Source organism: Lacerta agilis, chromosome 1 (genome assembly GCF_009819535.1).
Source record: "Lacerta agilis isolate rLacAgi1 chromosome 1, rLacAgi1.pri, whole genome shotgun sequence".
NCBI classification, from domain to species: domain Eukaryota; kingdom Metazoa; phylum Chordata; class Lepidosauria; order Squamata; family Lacertidae; genus Lacerta; species Lacerta agilis.
This window is the reverse complement of record NC_046312.1, coordinates 61,942,633-61,966,101: the sequence shown is the minus strand read 5'-3', so window position 1 is coordinate 61,966,101 and position 23,469 is coordinate 61,942,633. Positions and strand designations below refer to the sequence as shown.

Genomic DNA, 23,469 nt, shown 5'->3' with positions numbered 1-23,469 from the left:
TGCAATCGGAAGCTGCATAAGCTGCGTCAGACGTTCGGCTTCCGATAAATGTTTGCAAACTGGAACACTTATTTCCGGGTTAGCGGCGTTCAGGAGCCGATTTGTTTGACATCTAAGCCGTTCGGGATCCAAGGTACCACTGCAATGACTAACATTACTGCATGGTTGATCACCAGAGATTTTCTCAGATATCAAAAAAGGAGGAGCAATTTGAGCTAAAATAATTTAAAATTTAATTTTAACAATTTCAGTTTGCAGTGATTTTAAAAATAAGGCAATTGCCAGCATAGAAATCCCTTGTGGATACAAGGCCTCCATTGCACACATTCCTTTTGTGTGAATGGGGAATTGTGTTTACATATCAGCTCTGTGTGCAACCTTGAGTGTGCAGGGGGTTGTGGATTTGGCGGTCTTTTTAAATGCTAAAATAATACACCTCCAAAATAGAATTTTACCTCAGACCAGCAGTGTCCTGTCAGTTATTAAACCAGTTGACAATTTCAGTGTACGATCTCAGTGCAAGGGGGGGGGGGGATATCAGTGTTTGATACAAAATGGCTCTTCTGTTGAAAGACCACTGGACCAAACTGATAAATAGCTACGAAATTCATTTTTAGAGTGTTTGAATTCAAATATTTATAACTTACTAAATGGAAGACTCGTAAGCACAATTCACAGGTCATAATAATAATAATAAGACTCAGAAGAATGAATATTTTAAAAAGCATTGCAGCAACCATAAACCACAGACCCTCCTTCACTGACCTAGAGCTATTTCAATCATTTGAAAGCCTCTTTTTTCATATGCTAAGGTTTGCCCTCTTCACATACCTTTCTGTAATAATGGTCTCTTTTGTATAGTCCTATCTTTCTGAATCTTTATGCCTTCCTTGAGCACTTGCTTCTTTCAATTCTTTCCGAGATTTGAGGTCTCTTTATTACTGTTTTTATTTCTGCTTGTTGACTTGTTTAATGCATATCTTCTGCTTAACTCCTCTGTTTTCTCTCAGCTTTCCTGAAGTCTTCTAATCAAAGACCTGTTTTTCTTTCCTTATTTTAACCTTTTCCCTGGGTTGCCTGCTAAAACCTTTTATTCTTGCGATGGTGAGAAAATGCCTCTGTACACTGATCTCTTTCATAGTTGTCTTGATATTTCAGCATGCATGTTCAATTTTCTTTTTATGTTAAGAATAGATGGCTTGTTGATGATGCCGATTAAAATGTTGCAATGGGAATGTGTTGTTTCCTTTTACTTTTGTTTGACTAGGTGCAATGCACCATTGGAACTATCTTAGGTCATCCCCTTTCCTTTCCTCCCATTTGATTCCTCCTCCTTCCCTCATAACATTTCTAAAATATTCCCTTCTCTCTCTTCTTTGCAAGCCCAAATCCTGGTTGATGATCTTGTTCTGTCTCATTATGATTACTCTAATCAACTTCTCTGGCTTTCCTTTGCTATATCTCAGCCCCTTTGTTTCTTTCTGCTAAGTGCATTTATCATGCCCATCATTTTGATGACAAAACAAGTGTGCTCTTAAAGGCTTTCCATTGAATGTCTTTGAATTCAGCATAAATACACTGACGCTTACCGTACTTATGGCCTTCTGCCAATGTTAGTCTGTGATTTAATCTTACAAACCTTAAATGTTCTTTTTCAGGGCATTTCTTTTTAATATATTCTGTCTGTTACAACAGTTGCTGGAAGTTTTCAAGCATGCGAATGGGTCAGACAATCATTTTCCAGCCACAAAATGACTTTCTAATGTTACCTATTGGCATATTGCTATGAGAAATCATTGGTTCCTGGTCTGGAAGGACAGAGTGAGACAGCCCAAGTTCAAAAGTTTGTCAGATTTAAAGTGGCCTGTTGTTCCACTGCATGTGAAACGCTTTAATGTGTTGTAACTGCAGAACTAAATTCTTAAAGAAATGGGAGTGCCTGATCACCTCATCCGTCTCCTGAGAAATCTCTACGTGGGACAAGAAGCTACAGTTAGAACTGGATATGGAATAACTGATTGGTTCAAAATTGGGAAAGGAGTACGACAAGGCTGTATATTGTCTCCCTGCTTATTTAACTTATATGCAGAATTCATCATGTGAAAGGCTGGGCTGGATGAATCCCAAGCCGGAATTAAGATTGCCGGAAAAAATATCAACAATCTCAGATATGCTGATGATACAACCTTAATGGCAGAAAGTGAGGAGGAATTAAAGAACCTTTTAATGAGGGTGAAAGAGGAGAGCGCAAAATATGGTCTGAAGCTCAACATCAAAAAAACTAAGACCGTGGCCACTGGTCCCATCACCTCCTGGCAAATAGAAGGGGAAGAAATGGAGGCAGTGAGAGATTTCACTTTCTTGGGTTCCATAATCACTGCAGATGGTGACAGCAGTCACGAAATTAGAAGACTCCTGCTTCTTGGGAGAAAAGCAATGACAAACCTAGACAGCATCTTAAAAAGCAAAGACATCACCTTGCCGACAAAGGTCCGTATAGTTAAAGCTATGGTTTTCCCAGTAGTAATGTACGGAAGTGAGAGCTGGACCATGAAGAAGGCTGATCGCCGAAGAATTGATGCTTTTGAATTTTGGTGCTGGAGGAGACTCTTGAGAGTCCCATGGACTGCAAGAAGATCAAACCTATCCATTCTTAAAGAAATCAGCCCTGAGTGCTCACTAGAAGGACAGATCCTGAAGTTGAGGCTCCAGTACTTTGGCCACCTCATGAGAAGAGAAGACTCCCTAGAAAAGACCCTGATGTTGGGAAAGATGGAGGGCACAAGGAGAAGGGGACGACAGAGGATGAGATGGTTGGACAGTGTTCTCGAAGCTACTAACATGAGTTTGGCCAAACTGCGAGAGGCAGTGAAGGATAGGCGTGCCTGGCGTCCATGGGGTCACAAAGAGTCGGACAGGACTGAACGACTGAACAACAACAAAAACTGCAGAACTGTTTGTGAAATCATAGTGGACATAAAGTATTCTGAGCACAGAATTAGATACTCCATAGCATGGAATTTTGATTTCTTCCTCAGAACTTTTGTTAATATTATACATTTGTGCTGCAATCCCATGCACATATATTTAGAAGTAAGCCCAATTGAAAATCTTGATTAAACATGCATATGCTTATACTGTAAGCCCTGCTCCCATCCTGCATTTTATTGTCAGGGCCTACTAATTACATGTATAAGACATTTCTTATCACTTTCCCCCTCTTTTTCTTCTGCTTCTCTCATACTTCTCACTGACATTATTTTGTCTACTTTTAGGTGTAAAGCTTTTAGCAGGGTCCTGTTTTACTTAATATTTTAAAGCATCATATAATTGATGGAACTATATAAATAACAGTATAAGAAACGCTGCCCAACTTAACCCATGCCAAAGGGAAGACTACTTTCTAGCACCAAAATTCATCAGCATGATTCAGTGTTGTGAGGGAAGTTAATAGAGGGCACCTCACTGTACTCATTTGGAAATTATGGCTTAATAAAATAACTTTAAAAGGCTCTAGAAAGTGATAATTAAAAAAAAACTACAGTACTGTGGCTTGAAGTATAAAATGCACAGTCACAAGGGCATGATAAATTTGCTGTTTTAGATATATCGTCCATTCATCTAACTTCATTGCAATCATAGCTGTACATTTAATAGCAAAAATAATGTATTCTGTTTAGCATCCGGAACATTTGAGGTACAGAGGCAAAAATAGTTAGGAAAAAAAACTGCAGATAAATTACAAGCTTTGGTTCAGGATTGCTATAAAAGTTCTAGGTATACTTTTGAAATCATTGGCTGTCCTCAGATTCACTTCTGTAAGTCAAGTGAACAGAACCCATCATCACACTTTGTTAGATTAGATTAGACTTCAGTTTATATGCCACCAAGGCAGCTCACAATTACAAATGTGAGGAGGCATCAGTTTCTGTTCTCTGTCCCTGGCACACTCTGTAGATGACACCACAGGAATAATGATTTTTTCTGAATGGCTTAGGGTGGGTTGATTGACCAGGGGGGACAGGGATGACGACCTTACCACTGTCCTGTCCCCTACCCCACCTGGTTATAAACCCTAGCTTCTCTCCACCCCTCTTGAGTCCTGCAGATAAAAAAGGAGAAGGGTATAAGCAAAATAATCCACTGCCCTACTGAAGCCATTTCTGCAGGAGAAAGATGCTGAAGACAGGCATGGGACCTGCTGGCAAAGCAAGGGGGATGGGCAGAAGCATAAAGGAAGCCTTTCGGTGGAAAATGTAGTAATAATGGCCCTGGGTGACAGGAGAAAGACTGGTCTGTGGCATTAGAGGTTTTGTGGGGCTCAGAATCTTGGAAGGACTATGTCCCACTTTGCCCAACAATGTTAGCAACCTGTTTCCTACACAGGTTATCTGCCTTCTCCATTCTGTCACTTAGGGTGATGTTGCCAACCCTGCCACCACCACACAGAGGCATTCATGACTAAATGGGGTGACACTTGCCATCTGTTTGATGGCAGTCAGAATGTCTCTCTTCTCCTGCAGTACCTTCCAGAAGCAGCTTCCTATTGAAAGCTCCTGGACCTGAGACATGGGGCAAGGCAGGTAGATATAACTGTCCCAGGTCTGTCTCTCCCTCTGCCCTGCCCCCCTCATCTCTCTCTCTCTCTCTCTCTCTCTCTCTCTCCCTCCCGTCTTGCTTTCCCCCACCTTTGAATATGTATTCTAGCTGCTTCCTATCTCTCTACCGCACAGCCTGCTTTAGGTCCTTCAGACAGTACTGTGAGGTGCAACAATGCCCTGTGCTTTATTCCCAAACTTTGTGCTCCACAAAGGTGACCCACATACACCCAGGAAGAAGTGTGCATGCACACGAAAGCTCATACCAGGAATAAACTCAGTTGGTCTCTAAGGTGCTACTAGAAAGAATTTTCGATTTTGTTTCCACATACACCCAGGAAGTCAGGATCTGCACAGCTGAGCTCCAGATCTCCAACCCTGGAAAGGATGATTTTTTTAAAAAAATGATTGCAACCTAGAAGAAGAAAAATGGAGGTGTGTTTGGGAAGGGGAATTTACTTGTCTTGTGTTATTTTTCTCTTCTTGCCTTTATAGCAGCTGTGGCTTCCAATACGCTTTTGATCTGGATGCATATTTAGACCTTGACTTCTGTTTATCAGCTATCTATATTATAAGAATCTTGCTTCTTGTCAGTCTAATTTCTAGTTGCTGCCGGCTCCTGACACCCAGCACTTTATCAAGCATAAGCTGCTTGGCACCTATTACTACTGATTTCAGCATTGCTAATAAACAGCAACACCAAGGCTATATTTCCTGGTTCCTGTCACACTGCTGCTTTCCTGGGTGAAATAAAAGTCCTATTAACATGCTCCTCCTCATTGGCTCTGACAGCTTGATTAATTAGCTCCTCTCTTTAGATGACCTCTGCACTGACATGACAAGGAGGTGAATATAAAATGAATAGTTTGTCCATATAATGGGCTACTGTAAGTTTCTAGAGTTTTATCAGATCAGACTGTCTGGGGCCGGGAACCTGGAGTATAAAATCTATACTCCACAGCTGTCGAGTTTTGAACTACAAAGCTTTACAACATGGTTCAAGAACTTAAAAACAAAACATAGCTATTAAAGGAAAACAAATATCCAGCATGGCTGTGCTCTTTCATAAAAAAAATATTCTTTGCTTGTACTGTCATACAAGCTCACAATACAAATGTATTTCCTTTTTACATTACCAGATAAAATGGCCTTTGGGCTTCCATTTTTTAAAAATTGAAAAAATATACCATGCAACTCTGTGGGCATACAGTCGCCTATAGGCACTGTTTTAAAATATCCCTGTAGTTAAATGTCACTCTATAACAGAAAGGTAGAGTTGGTAGCTCAAGAGGTGATGTCTGTAAAAAATTACAGTAGGCTCAGTTTTATTATGGAAAGCCCAGACCTTCATCTTTTAGCCCATGTAACCATTTTACTGGTTGGACGGTGTTCTCGAAGCTACCAACATGAGTCTGACCAAACTGCGGGAAGCAGTGGAAGACAGGAGTGCCTTACGTGCTCTGGTCCATGGGGTCACGAAGAGTCGGACACGACTAAATGACTAAACAACAACAAAACCATTTTAAGACACAAAATGTGTAAATTTTAAAAGTGTGTTTCTTTATCATTTTTATACTTTCAGTAGTTGGCTTCATAAAACAAATTGTGTGAATTATTTCATGTGGAGGATTGCTAAATTTTATAAATAGTGATTAGGCCTTTTCAGTGTTCTAGCTTATACGTGGAAAACCAAACTTCAAGTTCCTTGATAAGTATGCTGTGATTTTTAGAACTGTGCACCAGATTTGGCTGAGTCCCAAACTGAATTGGACTTTGTTTGGGGAAATCCAGACATCAGTCAAGTTGGTTTGAGATGGCCAGATAGCCACAGGTAGAATTGTGTGGGACCAAGTGATCTAGTGCTCTCAGTGGGTGTGGCGTGGGAAAGGATTGAAATAAGGATAATTGGTGAAGCTTGCTTCCAGCCACCTTTCCATAGTTCGCTGCATAATGTTCACACAGCCCTTTTTGGGAAATAAAAATTGGCATTAAAAATGTGGCAATTGTGCGGTGAATTACGGTACTGTGGACAGCTTGTATATCGATTAAGTTTGGTGATCATTTGCCATGTAAGTTGACACTATCTATTAACACTAAGCAGAACATGTTTAATTCTATTTAGTGATATTTAGCAAAATAAAAGAAGGGGACGTGGGGAATCAGTATTGCACCATAAGTAATGATAGCTGCTTCTGATTTTGATGTTGTTGTTGTATTTGATTTACAGTTGTACCTCGGCTCCCAAACGCCTTGGGAGTCCAGCATTTTGATTTGCGAACGATCGAAAACTGGAAGTGAGCGTTCCAGTTTTCGAACGTTCTTTTGGAAGCCAAACATCCGACGCGGCTTCCAGCTGAAGCCGCACTTTGGAAGTCGAATGTTTCGGAAGTCAAATGGACTTCTGGAACGGATTCTGTTGGATTTCCGAGGTACAACTGTATTTATTATTTTAAAGCATACAAGTATAGTTACAGCCATTATAAACACAAAGCATTTTAATGTTGACATAAAACAATTCCATTTGCGGTTTAACTTGATTAACAAATGTAATTAGAGGTGAAGAAGGAAAAAAAGAAGGTGGGTGCCATTCTGTGGTCTCTGGGGGACATCTCGGGGACCATGGGGTACTGCAGATATCCACTTCTGCAGACAGAGGCAGAGGTCCACTGTGGAGAGGGAAAGGTCCTCCCTTGCAGAGGTCCTCACTAGACCAACATTAGAAAGCTTTGCTATCATGGCTTTCCAGTGGCAGTGCTTGGCGGGGTTGTAAGTAAAGTCAAACAGGTTCTAGGGTAGATCTCAAGACGCTTTGGATCTTATGCGGGGGGTGGTTCTTGAAGAACCAGTGTTTTGTATTTAATGAGCATTTTGTATCTTCTGTTGCTGCTGCTGCTGTACATTGCCCTGATGTTTTGTAAGAACATGGTATATAAATACAAATGCCCCACATTCCCTGCACACACCAACGGGAGAGGGAACTATGCCAACCCTGGACCTCAAATAGTTATTTCTCTCTCTCACACACTGGAACAAACTATGAGGGGTGGGTTTTTTTTTTTTTTTAAAGGGTGGATGGAGTAAAAAGCCTTATCTCACCTTTCAGCCCTGCCAGCCCAATCCAAGTAGGGTTTTGGGTTTTTCTGCCCTTTAACAATCTGAGAAAGGAAAATCATTCCAGATCATGCTGCTCTGTTCTAGTTTCTAAGATTTCATACTGTGTTTTAATATACTTATTTCTATAATTATTTAAGTAAGTACTTACTTCAATTACTTACTATACCGTAATTATTTCTTTTGAGAGCTGCTTTGATTACAAATATTGCTAGAAAATCATGAAATAAATATCAAACGGTATTATTTAATCATATCTTTCCTCTCTGGATGCTATTACATAAAAATCAGAAATTCAGTTTTGTATATTTGATGTGTCATTAGATTTTCTCTCTGTGTGTGTTTAACCACCGATGAAAGTGCAGGTGTATATTATATTGCTGAATATTAAAGTCATGGAATCTTCGACATCCCCCCCCCCCACCAAAAAAACCCTTAATAAGTGATGTTTAATCAGTAAAGTTTATGTTTCAGTTCAAGCTCTGTTTTAACAGCGGTCTCATACTAGTTTCTGTCAAGTATGTGTTTTTCTCTTCTAGAAACTAAGGTTAAAGGGGCCGTCTTTCAGGCAACAGAACAAAGAGAGGTGGGCTTAAAATTAGATTTTGTATAAACCTATTCTCATGTGAGCTGACCTCTTTATTTAACAATATTGAAACCAAAAGAAACGAATGACCCACATTTACACCAATTTTTTTCCCTAAATTTTCCATACAACACCCCCCTTAACTCAGTGTTTTTGCAGCCCCAGAACTGTCCTTTATAATCTTAAACATCTTCATTGCCCAGCCCCTTCTGTTAATTACTTCTTTGCTGCTATGCTGATGGACACACACACTGTGTATATATATATATAGAGAGAGAGAGAGAGAGAGAGAGAGAGAGAGAGCTGTAAATGCTAGTGCACATGTTGTGTTTGTGTTGTGCGTACTGTACTTTATCTTAGACGGGAGAAAGGATACATCCACAATAATATGAGCCTCTGGACTTCATACTGTACCCACATGCAAATAAAATGGCCCATAAGTCAGGTTCTGTAAAATATAAATTCCGATTTAGTTGTCCATAAACTTTGAAATTGTAATATAGACATGTTGGGTTCTAATAGCGCTATAAAGTGTGTTCAAGTGTTTAAACTTTCAATCAAGCCAGAATTTGGAAATCAACTTCGGCTTGTGGATTTGGGCTGTTTGGAAGCCATTAACCACAGCAGGGTTTTTCCGCCCAATAGTGGCTATCTGTGATTTTCTGGTCTGTTTCCCCAAATAAATAAAATGAGGAACAAAATGGAAGATGTGTATTAGTGCATGACATTTGTGTATATCATGGCTTCAAAAGTCAGTATTTATTTGTACAAATTGAGACTATAACTTTCCAACGTTACCAAGTCTGGGTGCCACTAGGAACTGTGGTTTTTTTAAAATAGAATGTGGAAGCTTTTGCTGTCTTCTTCTGGATTGTGAAAGGGGAAGGAAGGGGGAACCACACAAGCCCAAAGCTTGCAGCAGAGGATTCTCATAGTGGGAAACCATAGCTTCCAATAATCAAAATCCAACCACTGAGACAATAGCATCTTTGTTGCCATTTCATTGACTGCAATCAGCTTATTCCAGAGTTGAATTTTTAGAACCTTTTGCAAAAGGCTGTGGCTATTTTTAGAGCTTGGAGTGAGAGGGAAGCACATTCCTAACAGACATAATTAAAACAAAATACTTTGACAGTTACATTTAAATTTTAAATTGTACATTTATTTTAATCATTAATAGAGTTGCCCCAAGGCACTTATTTTTCATACTGTTTTGAAGTCATTTTTGTAAAAAGCTTCTCTCCTCCACCCCCTAGGCCTCCCACCCACTTCCTCCCACCCACTTTTACAGTAGAAGATTAAAAATCTTGCTGACAGTTTTTGCTACCAAAATTATAACTGAATACTTACAACAGTAAATACAGCAAGTAGGAAGTGGCATGTTCAATCTCCTCTCTGATTATCATTAGAATAGCAGCAGCAAATGTGAGTTAATGCAATTTCTGCTACTTTTAACTCAAGCAACTACAGGTCTCCTCAAATGGGCAATGCAATTTGATTCACGAGACCAGTGCAGATAGGTCTAATATTCTTGCTGGGCTCGCACATACTGTTGTAGCTCACTGATCCCTCTTCTTTGAAAACGCTGCAACAGTTTTGAAAATGCCAGTGAACAGCAGAGGGGCAGAAGAAGCGGGGCAGGGGTCACGGCAGCTATTGTTGTGTTTCAGTACCCACCCAAACATAGGGGTGCACTGTCAGAGGGGTAGAAACACATTTCTAAACACCCATTGGCTGATTAGTATGTGCAGCAGGGCTCAGGAACCATGCACACGTGATTCATCATCCAGGTACGCACAGATACCTGCTTCTATTTGTTTTAATTTTATCAATGCTCAATTGTTTTTAAATGGTGTTTTCTTTCTTTCTGTGTTTTTGGTGATTAGTTTTTCTCTCTATGCTGCCTTAAGTCCCATCAGGGGAAAAGGCGGGGCATGAATAAATAAAAAAGATTTTTTTTAACAATAAAAAACATTTGATAAGACACAGCATCATAACACTTTTGGATAATCTAGATGTGGAATCAACAGATGTGGATAATCTAGACTGGAACACCAATTGACTCCTTCAAATAGATTGCGGAAAGCTACATTTACCTTCCCGTAACAACATTTACTCAGCATATATACTAATTTTATTGTCAGTATGCTTCCTGTTGTCACACAGGTTTACTCCTGCATCATGTACAAATTACTGAAAGTTATGCAAGGAGAGGGCTTTATGTGCCTCTCACAGCAGCACCACAGGCGTGCCTTTGCCTTCGACCCTGCTATTAAGCCACAGTTGCCTGCAACTCGCCATTCCTTTCACATCCCTGCTGCATTTTGACTGGGTGGTCTCCATTCCTAAAACCAAAGAAGTGCTTTTCGGAAGTTATTTTGTGGAAGCCTTCCATTGTTTTGAAAGATACAACATAATGTGAGTGCGTTTGTACTGTGTCACATGAGAGGGTTATAAAAAGATCTGTGGAAGTTCAAATCTGTCAGCGCATAAAACGTAACCACACTGCATCTTTGTGTTTACTCTTAAGTGAGCTGACATTTGCCCTAGTCAAGACAGAGATTATTTTTGTGATTTTGCAATATTCAAATACACCCCATAGCTCATTAACTAGTTTGCAGTGTAATTAGGGTCTGGAATACCTCAGAAGGGCTGAAGGGTTTGTTGTTTCCTGACTAATAACTGAAAGTTAAAATCATTATACGGTATAGAGTTTACCTTAAGACCAAACTTGAAAGGGTTTCATTTCCTTCAGCACCTCTTAAGAAATATTGTTTGTTGGCTGAAGGTGGAAAGGTTGGGTATTTTGCATACACTTGCCTAATTGTGTACTATAACCGAATAGCAAAATTTGGATTTTTCTTGCAGATACTGTATATTTTACAATACTGAATTACAGACCTCCTTTCTCCAGTGTTTTGTGTGAATTTCAAGTAGTGATCAGGTGTGTTAAGAAATTATAGTGTGAAAAGACAGCTGTTAAAATGTTTGCACAGGAACAAAACGTAGGAATGCAAGCTTGCACATTTTCCGACCAGAGGCAGCAATTCTGTTTTGGAAAATAATAGCATAAATGGGAAGCACAAGTCATTTGTGCTTTCTGCTTCCCTCACATCTTTGCCATATGAGAAGCTTTTCTTAGTTTCAGTTCTGTCGTGGTTTTGTAAGTGCTTTGGAGGAATCTACAGTCTTGCAGTGGTACTTCCTCTGGAGCACAAACTTAATCATGTTCCATCTGTTGTTTATCTGAACTTATCTCAGTATATTAGTCAGTTTCATATGATACTTAGGAGCTGGTGGGATAATGAGTCCTGTCAGCAGAAGCCCTACATAATGACTTCCACTCAATCAATGGGGCTTTCCCCCTCTCACCACACATCCCTCATGCCCCCTAGAATTTGCTTGAGGAATGGGGTTGAGAGCACCCCCAAGAACTGCATGCAGGGGGAGGGGAGGATTATTCAAGTTGCCTCTTCTCAAAAAGAATATTGTAATGGTATAAAAGGTTCAGAAAAGGGCATTCAAAATATTCAAACGTGTGGAGCGACTCACCATTGCAGGGTTTGGACTTCTTTAGTTTAGAGAATAGGAAAGGTACCAGTATGAAGTGACATGACAAAAGTTCCAGTTACAGGTAGGTAGCCGTGTTGGTCTGCCATAGTCAAAACAAAATAAAAAAATTCCTTCCAGTAGCACCTTAGAGACATGGGAAGAGTGGGTAGAGAAAAGTGTTTCTCCCTCTCTCATAACACTAGAATTCATGGAATGAAGCTGAATATTGGAAGAGTCAGGACAGATACAAGGAAAGTACTTCTTCATGCAGCACATAATAAAGCTAAGAAACTCATGCCCGCGGGAGACAGTGGTGGCCACCAACTTTAAGAGGATTGGACACATTATCCACCATTAATTTGTCCAATCCTCTTAAAGCTGGTAAAAGTCATCAAAGTTAGAGATGGCTATGCTTTACCTCCACAGTTGAAGGGGGAAGTGCTTCTGAATACTAGTTGCTGGAAACAACCTTGGGGGGGGTGCTCTTGCCCGCAGCTCTTGCTTGTGGGTTTCCTGTGGGCATCTGGTTAGCCACTATGAGAACAGGATGTTGGACTAGATGAGGAATTGACCTGATCCAGCAGATTCCTCTTACACTGAAGATGTCTTCTAATGCTGAAATGCTCGACCTGACAGAACAATCACCTTAGTGTGATGTTGAATTCCTCCCCATATATAAATTAAAAACCCTCCTTAAACCTTGGGATACTGTTGATTCTTGAATACAATGGAACAAATGCTTTCCAGTGGTAAATTGGCTGCATGAAAGAGAGAGAGGCAGGAGCTGTTTCTGTAGCCAGTTCAAGAGTTCATACACACTTCTGTGAAAATGAAAAACCATATTGAGCATTGTTCCCTTCTGTTCCAAGTACAAAGTGCCCTTCTTTGACCTTTCTTTTGCTAATATAAATTCTTAACAGCCTGAAAATCCCTTTGCACCAAAGGAAACAAACAAGCAAACAAAACATCTGCAACACATGACCCTTATGAGAGGATATGAGGGGGAATGAACCTTGCGTGACAGATTCTAGTCACTACTAACAAGTAGCCCAATATATCACCTGCTTAAGTTGAAAGTCTTGGATTTAAAAGGATTTAGTTTCCATTGAATTTAGTAGCTATATAACTTTAGTTTAATGGATCCAAATTATCTGGGCTTCTCCCATGCCTAGAAAGCACACGTCCAAGTGGTTTTACACTTGTCCCATCACTTTATCAGGGAAAACCCATTCTTCAGCACTAAATTATTATTCCCCTTTCAGCCATAGATGCTGTGAAGGAGAGTTTGTCTTTCATCCCATCTATTGCTGGGGAAGGTGTATACTTATTACTATCTCTTATTATCCTGACTTGCTGCCACCATTTATAAAATATCCTCTTTTCATCCCACTAAAGCTGCCACCAAATATGGAAGGTGATTCTAGGTACCGTACTACCATTTGATTAATGTGTTATTGATTTAATAACCAATTTTAGGTATGACACTGAACAGTACAGACGCCACTTAAAGTAACACAAAAACTAAGGGTAAAACTACATATTACACTTAATTTAATAGTGTGTAGCTACTGCTCTTGTTTTTCTTTAATTACAGTTGTGGGGGAATTGTTGGAATCACAGGATCCGAGCCATGACCTCAGAAAAATGTCATCCCGGTTGCACATCTATGAGGCTTAGTTTAAAAAAACCTTATCATCGACACCAGTGGACTTCATAGCCATGGTGTGTGTGTGTGTGTGTGTGTGTGTGTGTGTTTCAAGGCTATGACATCCCTGTAACAACTGGGGTGGTGGTAGCTACAGTATTATCAACTGAAGAAAAATAAGAGATGTGGCTGCATGTTACATGTTTTGTTTGTTTGATCCCTACATTTAGATAGATAACATCTTTCTTCCATCATGGTACTTGGTGTGTAGACATAAAAAGTAGTTTGGCCTCAAATCTTAGCCAGACTACTGCACAGGATTGTTGTGTGGGTAAAGTATGAACACCAATGTATGCTGCTTTTATCTCTATGGAGGACAAGTGGGAAACAAGTGTGATTGGTGAATGAATGCAAAAGTTTGTCATTGGTTTTGTGGAACAAGGTGGAGATGATATTTGCCTGTTAACTGTTGGCTCATTTATCCCAATACTCTGGGTGTGGCTCTCCTGGATAAAAAGCAACAGGTGGAAAGCCTTTGGTCCAAATTTTAAAAACTGTGGATACAAAGGACTTCATACATGCAATACAAGAGATATGTTACTAAGCTATGAGTCCTGAATACCCTAATGACTGTTATCTTAAATATCTTGAAAAAGTAGTTTGATTTTACACTTCATAGGTTGCAATACCACAACGCTGATTAGTTGCCCATCTCTGTGTCCTTATAAATTCTTAAAAAACCAAATAACAACAAGAGCATGGGCCGTTGTTGCTTAACTTTAACATTATAAGTGGCTCTTGGGTATCTACAGGAAGAAATGTTATTTTTAAAAATAAATAAATGTTTCTGTTTAATGCATTTTCTGCTTTCTATGGTTTTGTGTTTACAGGTTCAGCCTTTGCAGTAGTTTTCTGTGTTACGAACATGCTCTTTCCACTCACTTCATTAAATGGAGAAAGGGCACAGATGCATGCAAATATTTGTGCACTCTTATGTTTTATTGAAAGGCTCTTCTTTATTTTGCAGAAAGGTCACCTGTTCCCTTTTCAGTTCGTTCAGTTCAGGACATTCTCTATTATTACAACCCAAATGTAAAACTGAAATAGATACTCTCAGGCCATATTTACAGGGCAGTCCTGTAATTGAACAATTCTGTGAATGCATATTTAATGCCCTGTCCTATAATTTTTGTACTGCAAATGGAATGATCTTCCTCCCTAGTAATCATGGGTGTTTGTGCATTTTACTTTGAGTGCCGGCAGAAATAAAAAAGGCTTTCATTACTGCTATTACTTGAGAGTGTTTCCTTTTGAGATGGATTCGAGGTACATGTAGGCTATGAAAAGAATATTTTTTGAAAATTTTGTTCCCAAGCTATTCGTTTATTGTATTAAGGGGAAAAGACTGTTTCACGCCAGAGGTCTGTATATGCTACATTTGTGGTTTGCTTTGTTGTTGTTTAAAAAAATAGGAATATACATTACATAAAAACAGGTTTCTACAGCCATATAAATAGGTGAATATGCATAGGGTTTCAAAACTGAAATTTGTCCATGAGGATGGGCTAATTCTTGATGATGTTGCTGCTGCTGATTTTACTCTGCTTTTTAGTAAACATCTATATTATTATTAATTGCCCTTAGCTCTAGGGATGCAGGGCAGCTTACAACAATTAAAACTTGCCGGAAGCCAGATGCACTCCTGTGGGCATGGAATGCCATAACTTAGGGGCTGCCACAGAAATGCCCTCTTCCAGGCTCTCCACCCCTCAGTTTATGAGAGTAGTAGAACCAGTAGGGCCCCCTCTGTTGATGTTAACATCTGACAGGATCAGCAGGGAAGGAGGTGGTCTTGACGAAGGTAGTACTACAGCTCCTTTATAAAACAACAACAACAACCCTCCCTGAACCTGTTAAACAACGGTAAAACTGCCTGTTAAACTACTGCTACTTCTTTGGCGATCACTCAAAGCTGAGTAAGATTATCTTTCATGAACACCCTGTGGCAAACACTCCCTTTTTGGGCAAGGTGCTTAAGAAGGTGGTGGTGGAGAGGAGAGTTAGGCAGAAGAGGAAATAATTTATGATTAGTAACTGATGGCCCAGATGGCAGTCTTCAGTGTCTAGATTTAGTGTTGAGTGCTACCGTTTGAAGCCACTGTAGCTAATTATGGTAGCGTGGGGGGTGGTCATCATTAGGTGAATAGTGAGGCTATGTATGCTGTTTAGCAAGTTAGAACTTACATATGAGGAGCAAAATAGACTGGAGAACTAAAAAGAAGCTCAATATTGATACCATGGTAGTTGCTAACTGACAGAAGTACAATGGGCACAACTGTCAATTGTAGGGGAAAGTTAACAAGCATACTATAAATGGGGTGGACAATGGAGAAAGTTTTTTCTTTTAGTTATTCTCAGTGGGTTCTCACAGTGACTTAAAATCCTCTCTCCTGTCACTCAGAAGTGTTTGTGAGATTAACACAATTTACCAATGACATTGCCTCGTCTAGCACTAGAGTTTCTCTGAGCCATAGTTGCATGTGGAGATTCTGTTTTGTTTTATTGTCACACATGTTCCAGTGTTAGGTCATGGCTACACCATGGCAAAACTCAAATCTTGAATATAAATTATGTGAAACGTTCTATTGCCTTAAGAGAAGGCATTTCAGAACACTATTTTTGCTTAGTGAAACATCAGTTTTTGAAGAATAACCTTTGGCAGCCACTGGTGCCCTACAAGGAAGTAATTATTCCTAAGAATCAATCCTGCAATCATCATTTGTATAATTAATGTAGCAAATTATAGCTTTTCTGTCTCAAACCTATGTGACAAAAAGATGTTTTAACATTCCATTTTTTCTCTCTTGGAGACTGTGGCCAGTTGTGTGGGTTCACTATGACAGTGGACTTAACACTGTTATATTGAAATATAGGTCTGTTTCTCGGCCCTTTTGCCTAAACATAATCGCGAAGAAGTGCTGTCTACAAAATAATTTGCTCTATGCACAATTTAAAAACAAAAACAAAAAAATACTCTTCCACATTGACACAATATATCTTCTTTCCTTCAAAGGACACCATGGTTTAATGGATGGGGCTTTAACCTACCCAGGGGTCAATCACTGTTGGACAAGTGGAATCTTATTCCTGAAGGTATTGATATATTAATGACTCATGGACCTCCTCTTGGTAAGTGACACAAAAGCCAACGAACAGCTATCTTGAGCTAAGAATTTCATCAGTGAGCAGTTTAGCCAAGACATTAAGGGGCATTAAGGAGAGGGGGGGGAGAAGTTCTGTGGTGTAGAACTATGCCTTCAACTGGATTCACTAAATTCTTTCCAGTTGTCTTGATATTAAGGCAGCTTCCTATGTTCATAAGAAATGAACCAGCTGAACGAATGTCCTGTGGTGCTGAAATAGCATTAGCCAAATTTGTCCCTAGTGTAACACCTTTCAAGTTGATTAAGCAACAGCAAGGAGGAATGTGCAGCCTCCATTCATATTTGATATAGCTCTTGCCCCTCTCGGATCTTTCCACTCTTCTGATCTTTATGAATGCATTATTTCAGACCGCAGACTTTTGTAATAATTGATGTCAGACTTTATGGATTTTCTGCATTATCTGTAGAACTTAGTGGCTTTTTCTTTTAAAGCAGTCAATTAATACTAACTTGCTGAGAGTCTTTTCAGTGTTGCCCTGTATTGCCTTCTTCATGGCCAGGTCTCAGGAATAAATGGGTATTGGCAGACCTCATTCTTCTCGAAGTCATGGAAGGTTATTGTCTTGGTTGAGTAGCTCCAGTGAGGCTCCATGTGGGGAATGCCCAGTTCTCTTCAGCAGAAAATCCCATTTGCAAAGTATTATCACTGAAGGGCACATTTTCCAATCCATATACAGTGGTGCCCCGCTAGACGAATGCCTCACTAGACGAAAAACTCGCTAGACGAATGGCATTCGCTAGCGGAAGGCTGCCCCGCAAGATGAAAAAGTCAATGGGGCTGCCTCGCAAGACGGAAAAATATTCTTTTCGGCGCAAAAACCTCCACGCTGCATTGCCGCTTCGCTAGATGAAAAATTCGTTCTATTTTCGTCTAGCGGGGCACCACTGTATTCAAAATAAAGATATACATGGGCCTCTGCACAAGGAGGAACCACCCTTTTCTCTTCAGTTTTGGGGAACGCTTTATGCACACAGTTACATTTTCATGTGCTCACTATTGAGTAGAACAGAGCAGGATCACGTTAGTTTTCATAGGGATACTGTGAGATTTACGCTGTGCTGTTTGTATTTCGAATAGTTGGCATAGATAAGGTACTAAAGTTGATACTGACCAGCATGGGCAGAAAGTAGCTACAGCTGCAATCTTATACAAATTCACCTGTGAATAAGTCCCACTGAACTCTGTGTACTGTGCGCAGGATTGCAGTGTCTGACAAGCAGTCATCACCTGACCATTTTGGCAAAGACCATTATGGAAAGAGCAGGGGAGAGAGCAGGAAGATGCACCGCTGCCGGGAATAAATGTCATAGAGCCTCACGCTATGTAGAAGAATCTATACCTGTAGTTGAATAAATCAAATTATGTGGAGAAAAATGTTAACTGGGAAGGAGGGGGGGGCAGACATCAAATAAGAAAAAAGAATCCCTTGGAACCTAAAAGAGACAAAGTGACAATGAAAAGTTTCTTAAAAGCCATTGTATGCTTTAATGGAGATGTTAGGGTTACAGATAATGCAATAAACCTTCAGTGAGTTATGGCTTCCTGAAAGTCTGCATGAAACCTTACCTGAATAGAGAAAATTAAGAACATTGATTACATTTTGCTTTTAGGTTTTCGAGACTGGGTTCCAAAGGAGCTTCAAAGAGTTGGCTGTGTGGAACTGTTAAACACAGTACAAAGGCGAGTAAGGCCCAAACTTCATGTCTTTGGTGGAATCCATGAAGGTAAGAAATACGCTAGATATGAGGATGTTTACTAAGATAAAACCAGAGTTAAATGGCAGGCTGTTCTACATTAGAATGAGATTTTCAGACAATCCACAAACGTAAAATTGACTCAATTATAAAGCAAATTGTTTGGTGCTCAGTCAGGACTTGTATATATATTTGAGGATTTTTTCCCCCAGGTGGCCATACAAACCATTATAATCATATCAACAAATGATATTTTTGAGAGGAAAAAGTAGTAAACCTGGGGCAAAACGGTGGGCAGTGATGGAAATCATGGAATGGAAAGGGACCCCAAAAGGCCCTGTGCTCTAACTCTCTATTAAAAGGACATGCATTTCTCTAGCCTCCACATATCGGTCCTTATAATCCAGAATAAAGTTTGCTATCAGTAACAGCAGTCATAAAAGGGGAATGAATAGTCTTTTCATATTTCTTTGCTAATTTACACTGTGATTTTATACAAGCTTACCTGGGGGTAAATCCTAGAGGATTTAGTTCTGGGTAAGCATGCATAGATTGTGCTAGGAGCCCTACAAAGGAGGGATTGAGTCTGGGACCCCACCACACAGTGAAGTGTGTTTACCTGGTGGGTTTTTTCTCCCCAACCCAAATACTGTTGTCAGCCAGCACCTGAACAAATTCTTTTCCAGTATCAACCAAGTTTTGCCAAAGCAAACTTGTTGGATGCTTTTTTAAAGGGGGGAACTTTGGGTTGAACCTAATACCCTGAGCTCTGAAACTTCAGGACCATTGCTTACTGCAATACTGGAAGAGGGGGAGTTGGCTTTAGAAAAGCTGTGTGTGTACCAGTATCACCACTAAGGTGATGCAGAGCACAGAGTGGTGGCTCCACTGTCCCTGGTGCCATCTCTGTTTGCTCGGCCACTTGGAGGTCACGGGTACAAGGGATCGTTGGACTCCCATTTATTTTTATGTAATTTAAAAATATAAACAGTTCTATCCAGCCTCTCTGATGCCAAGGCATTCTTTACTCAGGGTGGCTTACAACACTTGAAATCACAGATTATAAAACAATGTTTTCAAAAAAAATACAGCAGATGAAACACAATGCTGTATTATACTTATAAAAGTATAATCTTCCTGGTAAAGAGTAAAATGTCTCCCAAAATAAAACTGTCTTCATATTTTTGCAGCCCCTGGCCCTCAAAACACCATTCTGATGCATCCTAAGGCTTAGCAGATAAGGGTGAAATCCATTTTATTCCATTTTTGTCTGCCCACCAAGAATCCTGTATGATCTGCCAATGTGGAGGACATCTTTAAACAATTTAGAGCCATTCAAATAAAAGAGGCGATCTATAATTATTTTATATGCAGCAAGTGGCTTCATTTTGCATATGTTTCTTATAGAACATTCAAGATGTGAACCCAAATACTACAGCAGATGGAAAAATAAAAGCTCAAGTAAAAAGGAGTTTTAACAAAAATATTCTGGATTAAATTTCATACGGGATTTTTTAAAAAATAGCTTGTTGATATTTCAGATGAGCTTTTCAAAACATTGAGCCCCCATGCTAATTTCAAATCAGGCAAATTTCTAAGTGCAGAAAGCTTCCTTAACCGAGAATACTGAGAGATTGCTTAAAATACATTGTTTTAAAATATTTAACGAACCTAGGTAGCTGTTGCATCCTAGCGAGATAAATACTAAAAGTGCTGCGGGAAAGAGATCAAGGCATTATGACCGTAGAGCTAAAAGTTACACATTAAAATGCTTTGTATTAATTTCACTCTCCAGGTTTCTCTGCTGTCTCTAACTATAGGCTTACAAAGTTGAGAACTTTGTAGAAGAGAACATGGCTCACTTGCTTGATATTGTTTATTTTTGCCTATCCCCCCCCCCCCCGCACAAGTCCACATGAATTGGAAGCAAATTAGTTTTTATGCCTGGACTATATAGTCCTGTAAATAATAACTTTTTAATGAAAAAAACCATTAGCAGAGCCTTAACCACAACAGTATCCATGCAGTGCTACTGTACATCTAGGAAATGATTGACCATTTTAAAGTAAATATTAATGCGAGCATATCAATGCTAAGTGAATACCAGAAGGCAAAAAAAGGGGTCTTAACTGCAACATGCAAAGTGCCTGCAGCTTTTTTAGTTGCACTACAAATTGAAAGTAATCAAACTTCCAGTGGTATTGGGCAGTGGTATTGGGCAAAGCCCTCTTAGTGTGGGCCTTATGAAACACTACGGTGAGGCATAGGATTGTACCATTTTAAGTCTGCAACTTGGTTGGTAATACATGCTGTAAGTGTTCAAGAGCGCTTGATCGGGGTCAGCAACCTTTTTCAGCCATGGGCCGGTCCACCGTCCCTCAGACCATGTGGTGGGCCGGACTATATTTTGAAGGGAGAAAAATGAACGAATTCCTATGCCCCACAAATAACCCAGAGATGAATTTTAAATAAAAGCACACATTCTACTCATGTAAAAACACCAGGCAGGCCCCACAAATAACCCAGAGGTGCATTTTAAATAAAAGGACACATTCTACTCATGTAAAAACACGCTGATTCCCGGACTGTCCGTGGGCCAGATTGAGAAGGTGATTGGGCTGCATCCGGCCCATGGGCCTTAGGTTGCCTACCCCTGACTTAGATTATACAAATTCGATTAATATGAGTTGCTCCATCAAGAAACCACTCATTGTAATAAAGGGAATAAGATTAAGCCTAATATTTTTTAGTATTTTAATTTTTAAATGTCTCATTCCACTCTGCCCTCACCCACAATACATTCATAAGGAGGTTCCCACACACACGTTCCTTGCTAGAAGCAGATAATCATAGCTGTCAACTTTTCCCTTTTCTTGCAAGGAATCCTATTCGGAATAAGGGAATTTCCCTTTTAAAAAGGGGAAAGTTGACAGCTATGCAGATAATGCCCACAAACTGATGCTGCACATGTGGCTCTTCTTCCCCCTTAACTTGGGTCCAGCAGCCAGGCCCAGGTGAAAGAAAACACCAAAAGGAGGCCACACAACAATTGTGAAATGGTTGTTCTCATGTGTAGCACAGATATTTGCCCCCCCCCCCCGTTCCCTTCCAGCAAGCTTTCCTTCTCTTTCCAGTGCCATCTAAAGCTGTAGGAGTGGAGCCAGTTATTCCATCCTCACTCAGCCTATTTCACCACAGTGCGAATTGGCATGAGTTCCTGATGCTAGCACAACACAGCATTAAGCCAGCATAGTACTCGTTGCATTCCATCCAAAATACTCAATTTCTGGCATAATGGCTTATATGTATGGTTTCCCCCCAAGGGCTATTGTGAACATGAACTCTGATGGCCCATGCATACGTTTTAAGGAGATGGAGTGTGCATTGAATGCACATCCCGTCCCACAGCCCATGCATGACTCAGATCTTCAGAGAATGATAGGTCCCTGGTCTTTCCCTCGTGCAGATCTGGTGATGACTACAATTACAGTCATACATCTAGCTGTGTTAGGTTCATGTTGCGGATTTTCGGGTTGCGAATGCGGCAAACCCAGAAGTGTATACTTCCAGGTTTTGCCGCACGCGTAGAAGCGTTCGCGCTATGCGCAGGAGCGCTCTATTGCGGCACGCGCAGAAGCAGCACTCTACTTACGGACTTTTCGGGGTGCGAATGGCACCCCGGAACGGATCGTGTCCATAGGTAGAGGTACCATTGTACAAAGTTTTTACAACTCATAACCTGATGCATGATTTCAACACGGGGCTTTCCTGTAAGACGGGTTGGCAGACACGATTTCTGGTGCCACGGAAGCGAGTCCCCGCTCCGCGCTAGTTTAGCACAGCACACGGGGACTCACCGAGTGGGTGACTCATGGGCCATTTAAACGACCCCCGTGGGCCGCTTGTGGCCCGTGGACCGCAGGTTGCCGACCCCTACTGTAAGACATCCTCCTGTTTTTATTTTTTTAAGTACACTTTCACTATTCCTAGTGGGATGTGTCACTGCTGAATTGGAGGTAGAAGAAATGCCTAAGACCAGCAATAATAATAGATTTAGGATAATGTATTGTTTAGCAGGATTATTGTCACTGAATAGGAAGAATCGAATCTTATGCACAGTTAGTTGAGAATAAGGTCCATTCAACAAAATGGGATTCACGGTAAAGAGTGTCTGAAAGGAACAGGGGAACAGGTCTCAGTGGAAAATATACTTTTCATATTATTATGCTTGAAACATTCCAGGTTACAAAAGATCCAAGGAGCTATGGAAAATAAACCAACACCCTCTTTTGTGTTCAGTTCTGTTGTAAAACAGGCTTTCCCCCTTTTTTCCCTTTGCTCCATTTGGAAAAAAAAACTAAAACAGGTGGTTCTTATTAAAGCAAAAGCCTATTGCATTTTAAAAAATGGAAATGATGTGCTGGCTTTGGAGTGCTCAGAACAGTTTGAAAGGCTTAGCTGAACTCAATTCAAAAGGCCTGCTTACAAGAAGCTTTTTCTTTTCTCCAGCCTGAGGCACTGTACTAGGTCAGCATTGTTTGTTTACATTACAGTAAGTGTGACACATTTTCCCTACAGGTTACGGCATTATGACAGACGGTTACACAACGTACATAAATGCCTCAACATGTACAGTCAGCTTTCAACCAACCAACCCACCAATTATATTTGACCTTCCAACCCCGCAAGGATCATGAAGCACCACTGGATGGGGGGGAAGGTCTATAAACTGCCATTTTTCTAATTAAACATCCATTCTCTTAACATGTTTCTTTACAAATGATGTGGGGCTTTTTTGTAAATTGTTGGTACAAATGGGGGGGAAAGAGATAGAAGTTGTGCAGCAAAATGCAGCATCCATTTGAAATTGATACATCATTGTGAATTTGTAAAATGAAGTTTTACGTTTTCTTAATTAACTTGCCATTGTAAATTGTTAGTGTTCTCAAAAGGACAGCCAAGCTTTCTTTTAATGAGTGAGACACCTTATTTTAATAATATTAAATAAAAATTTAAAAGGCAGTGTTTAAAAAAAAAAACACCCAAATTTGCACAACT

The 23,469-nt window shown here is 40.1% G+C and overlaps 1 protein-coding gene across 4 annotated transcripts in view; it reads left to right on the top strand.

Moving 5' to 3' along the window:
- The window catches only part of MPPED2 (metallophosphoesterase domain containing 2), a 128,644-nt gene extending 105,414 nt beyond the window's left edge, over nucleotides 1-23,230 (top strand). For all 4 annotated transcript variants that reach the window (XM_033151243.1, XM_033151270.1, XM_033151261.1 and 1 more), the window contains exons 5-7: nucleotides 16,566-16,681; nucleotides 18,328-18,441; nucleotides 22,990-23,230. In XM_033151243.1, the coding sequence (XP_033007134.1) occupies nucleotides 16,566-16,681; nucleotides 18,328-18,441; nucleotides 22,990-23,108 (349 nt within the window). In that variant the 3' untranslated portion in view covers nucleotides 23,109-23,230. The remainder of the gene's footprint in view (nucleotides 1-16,565; nucleotides 16,682-18,327; nucleotides 18,442-22,989) is intronic.
- Nucleotides 23,231-23,469: the final 239 nt, after the last annotated feature.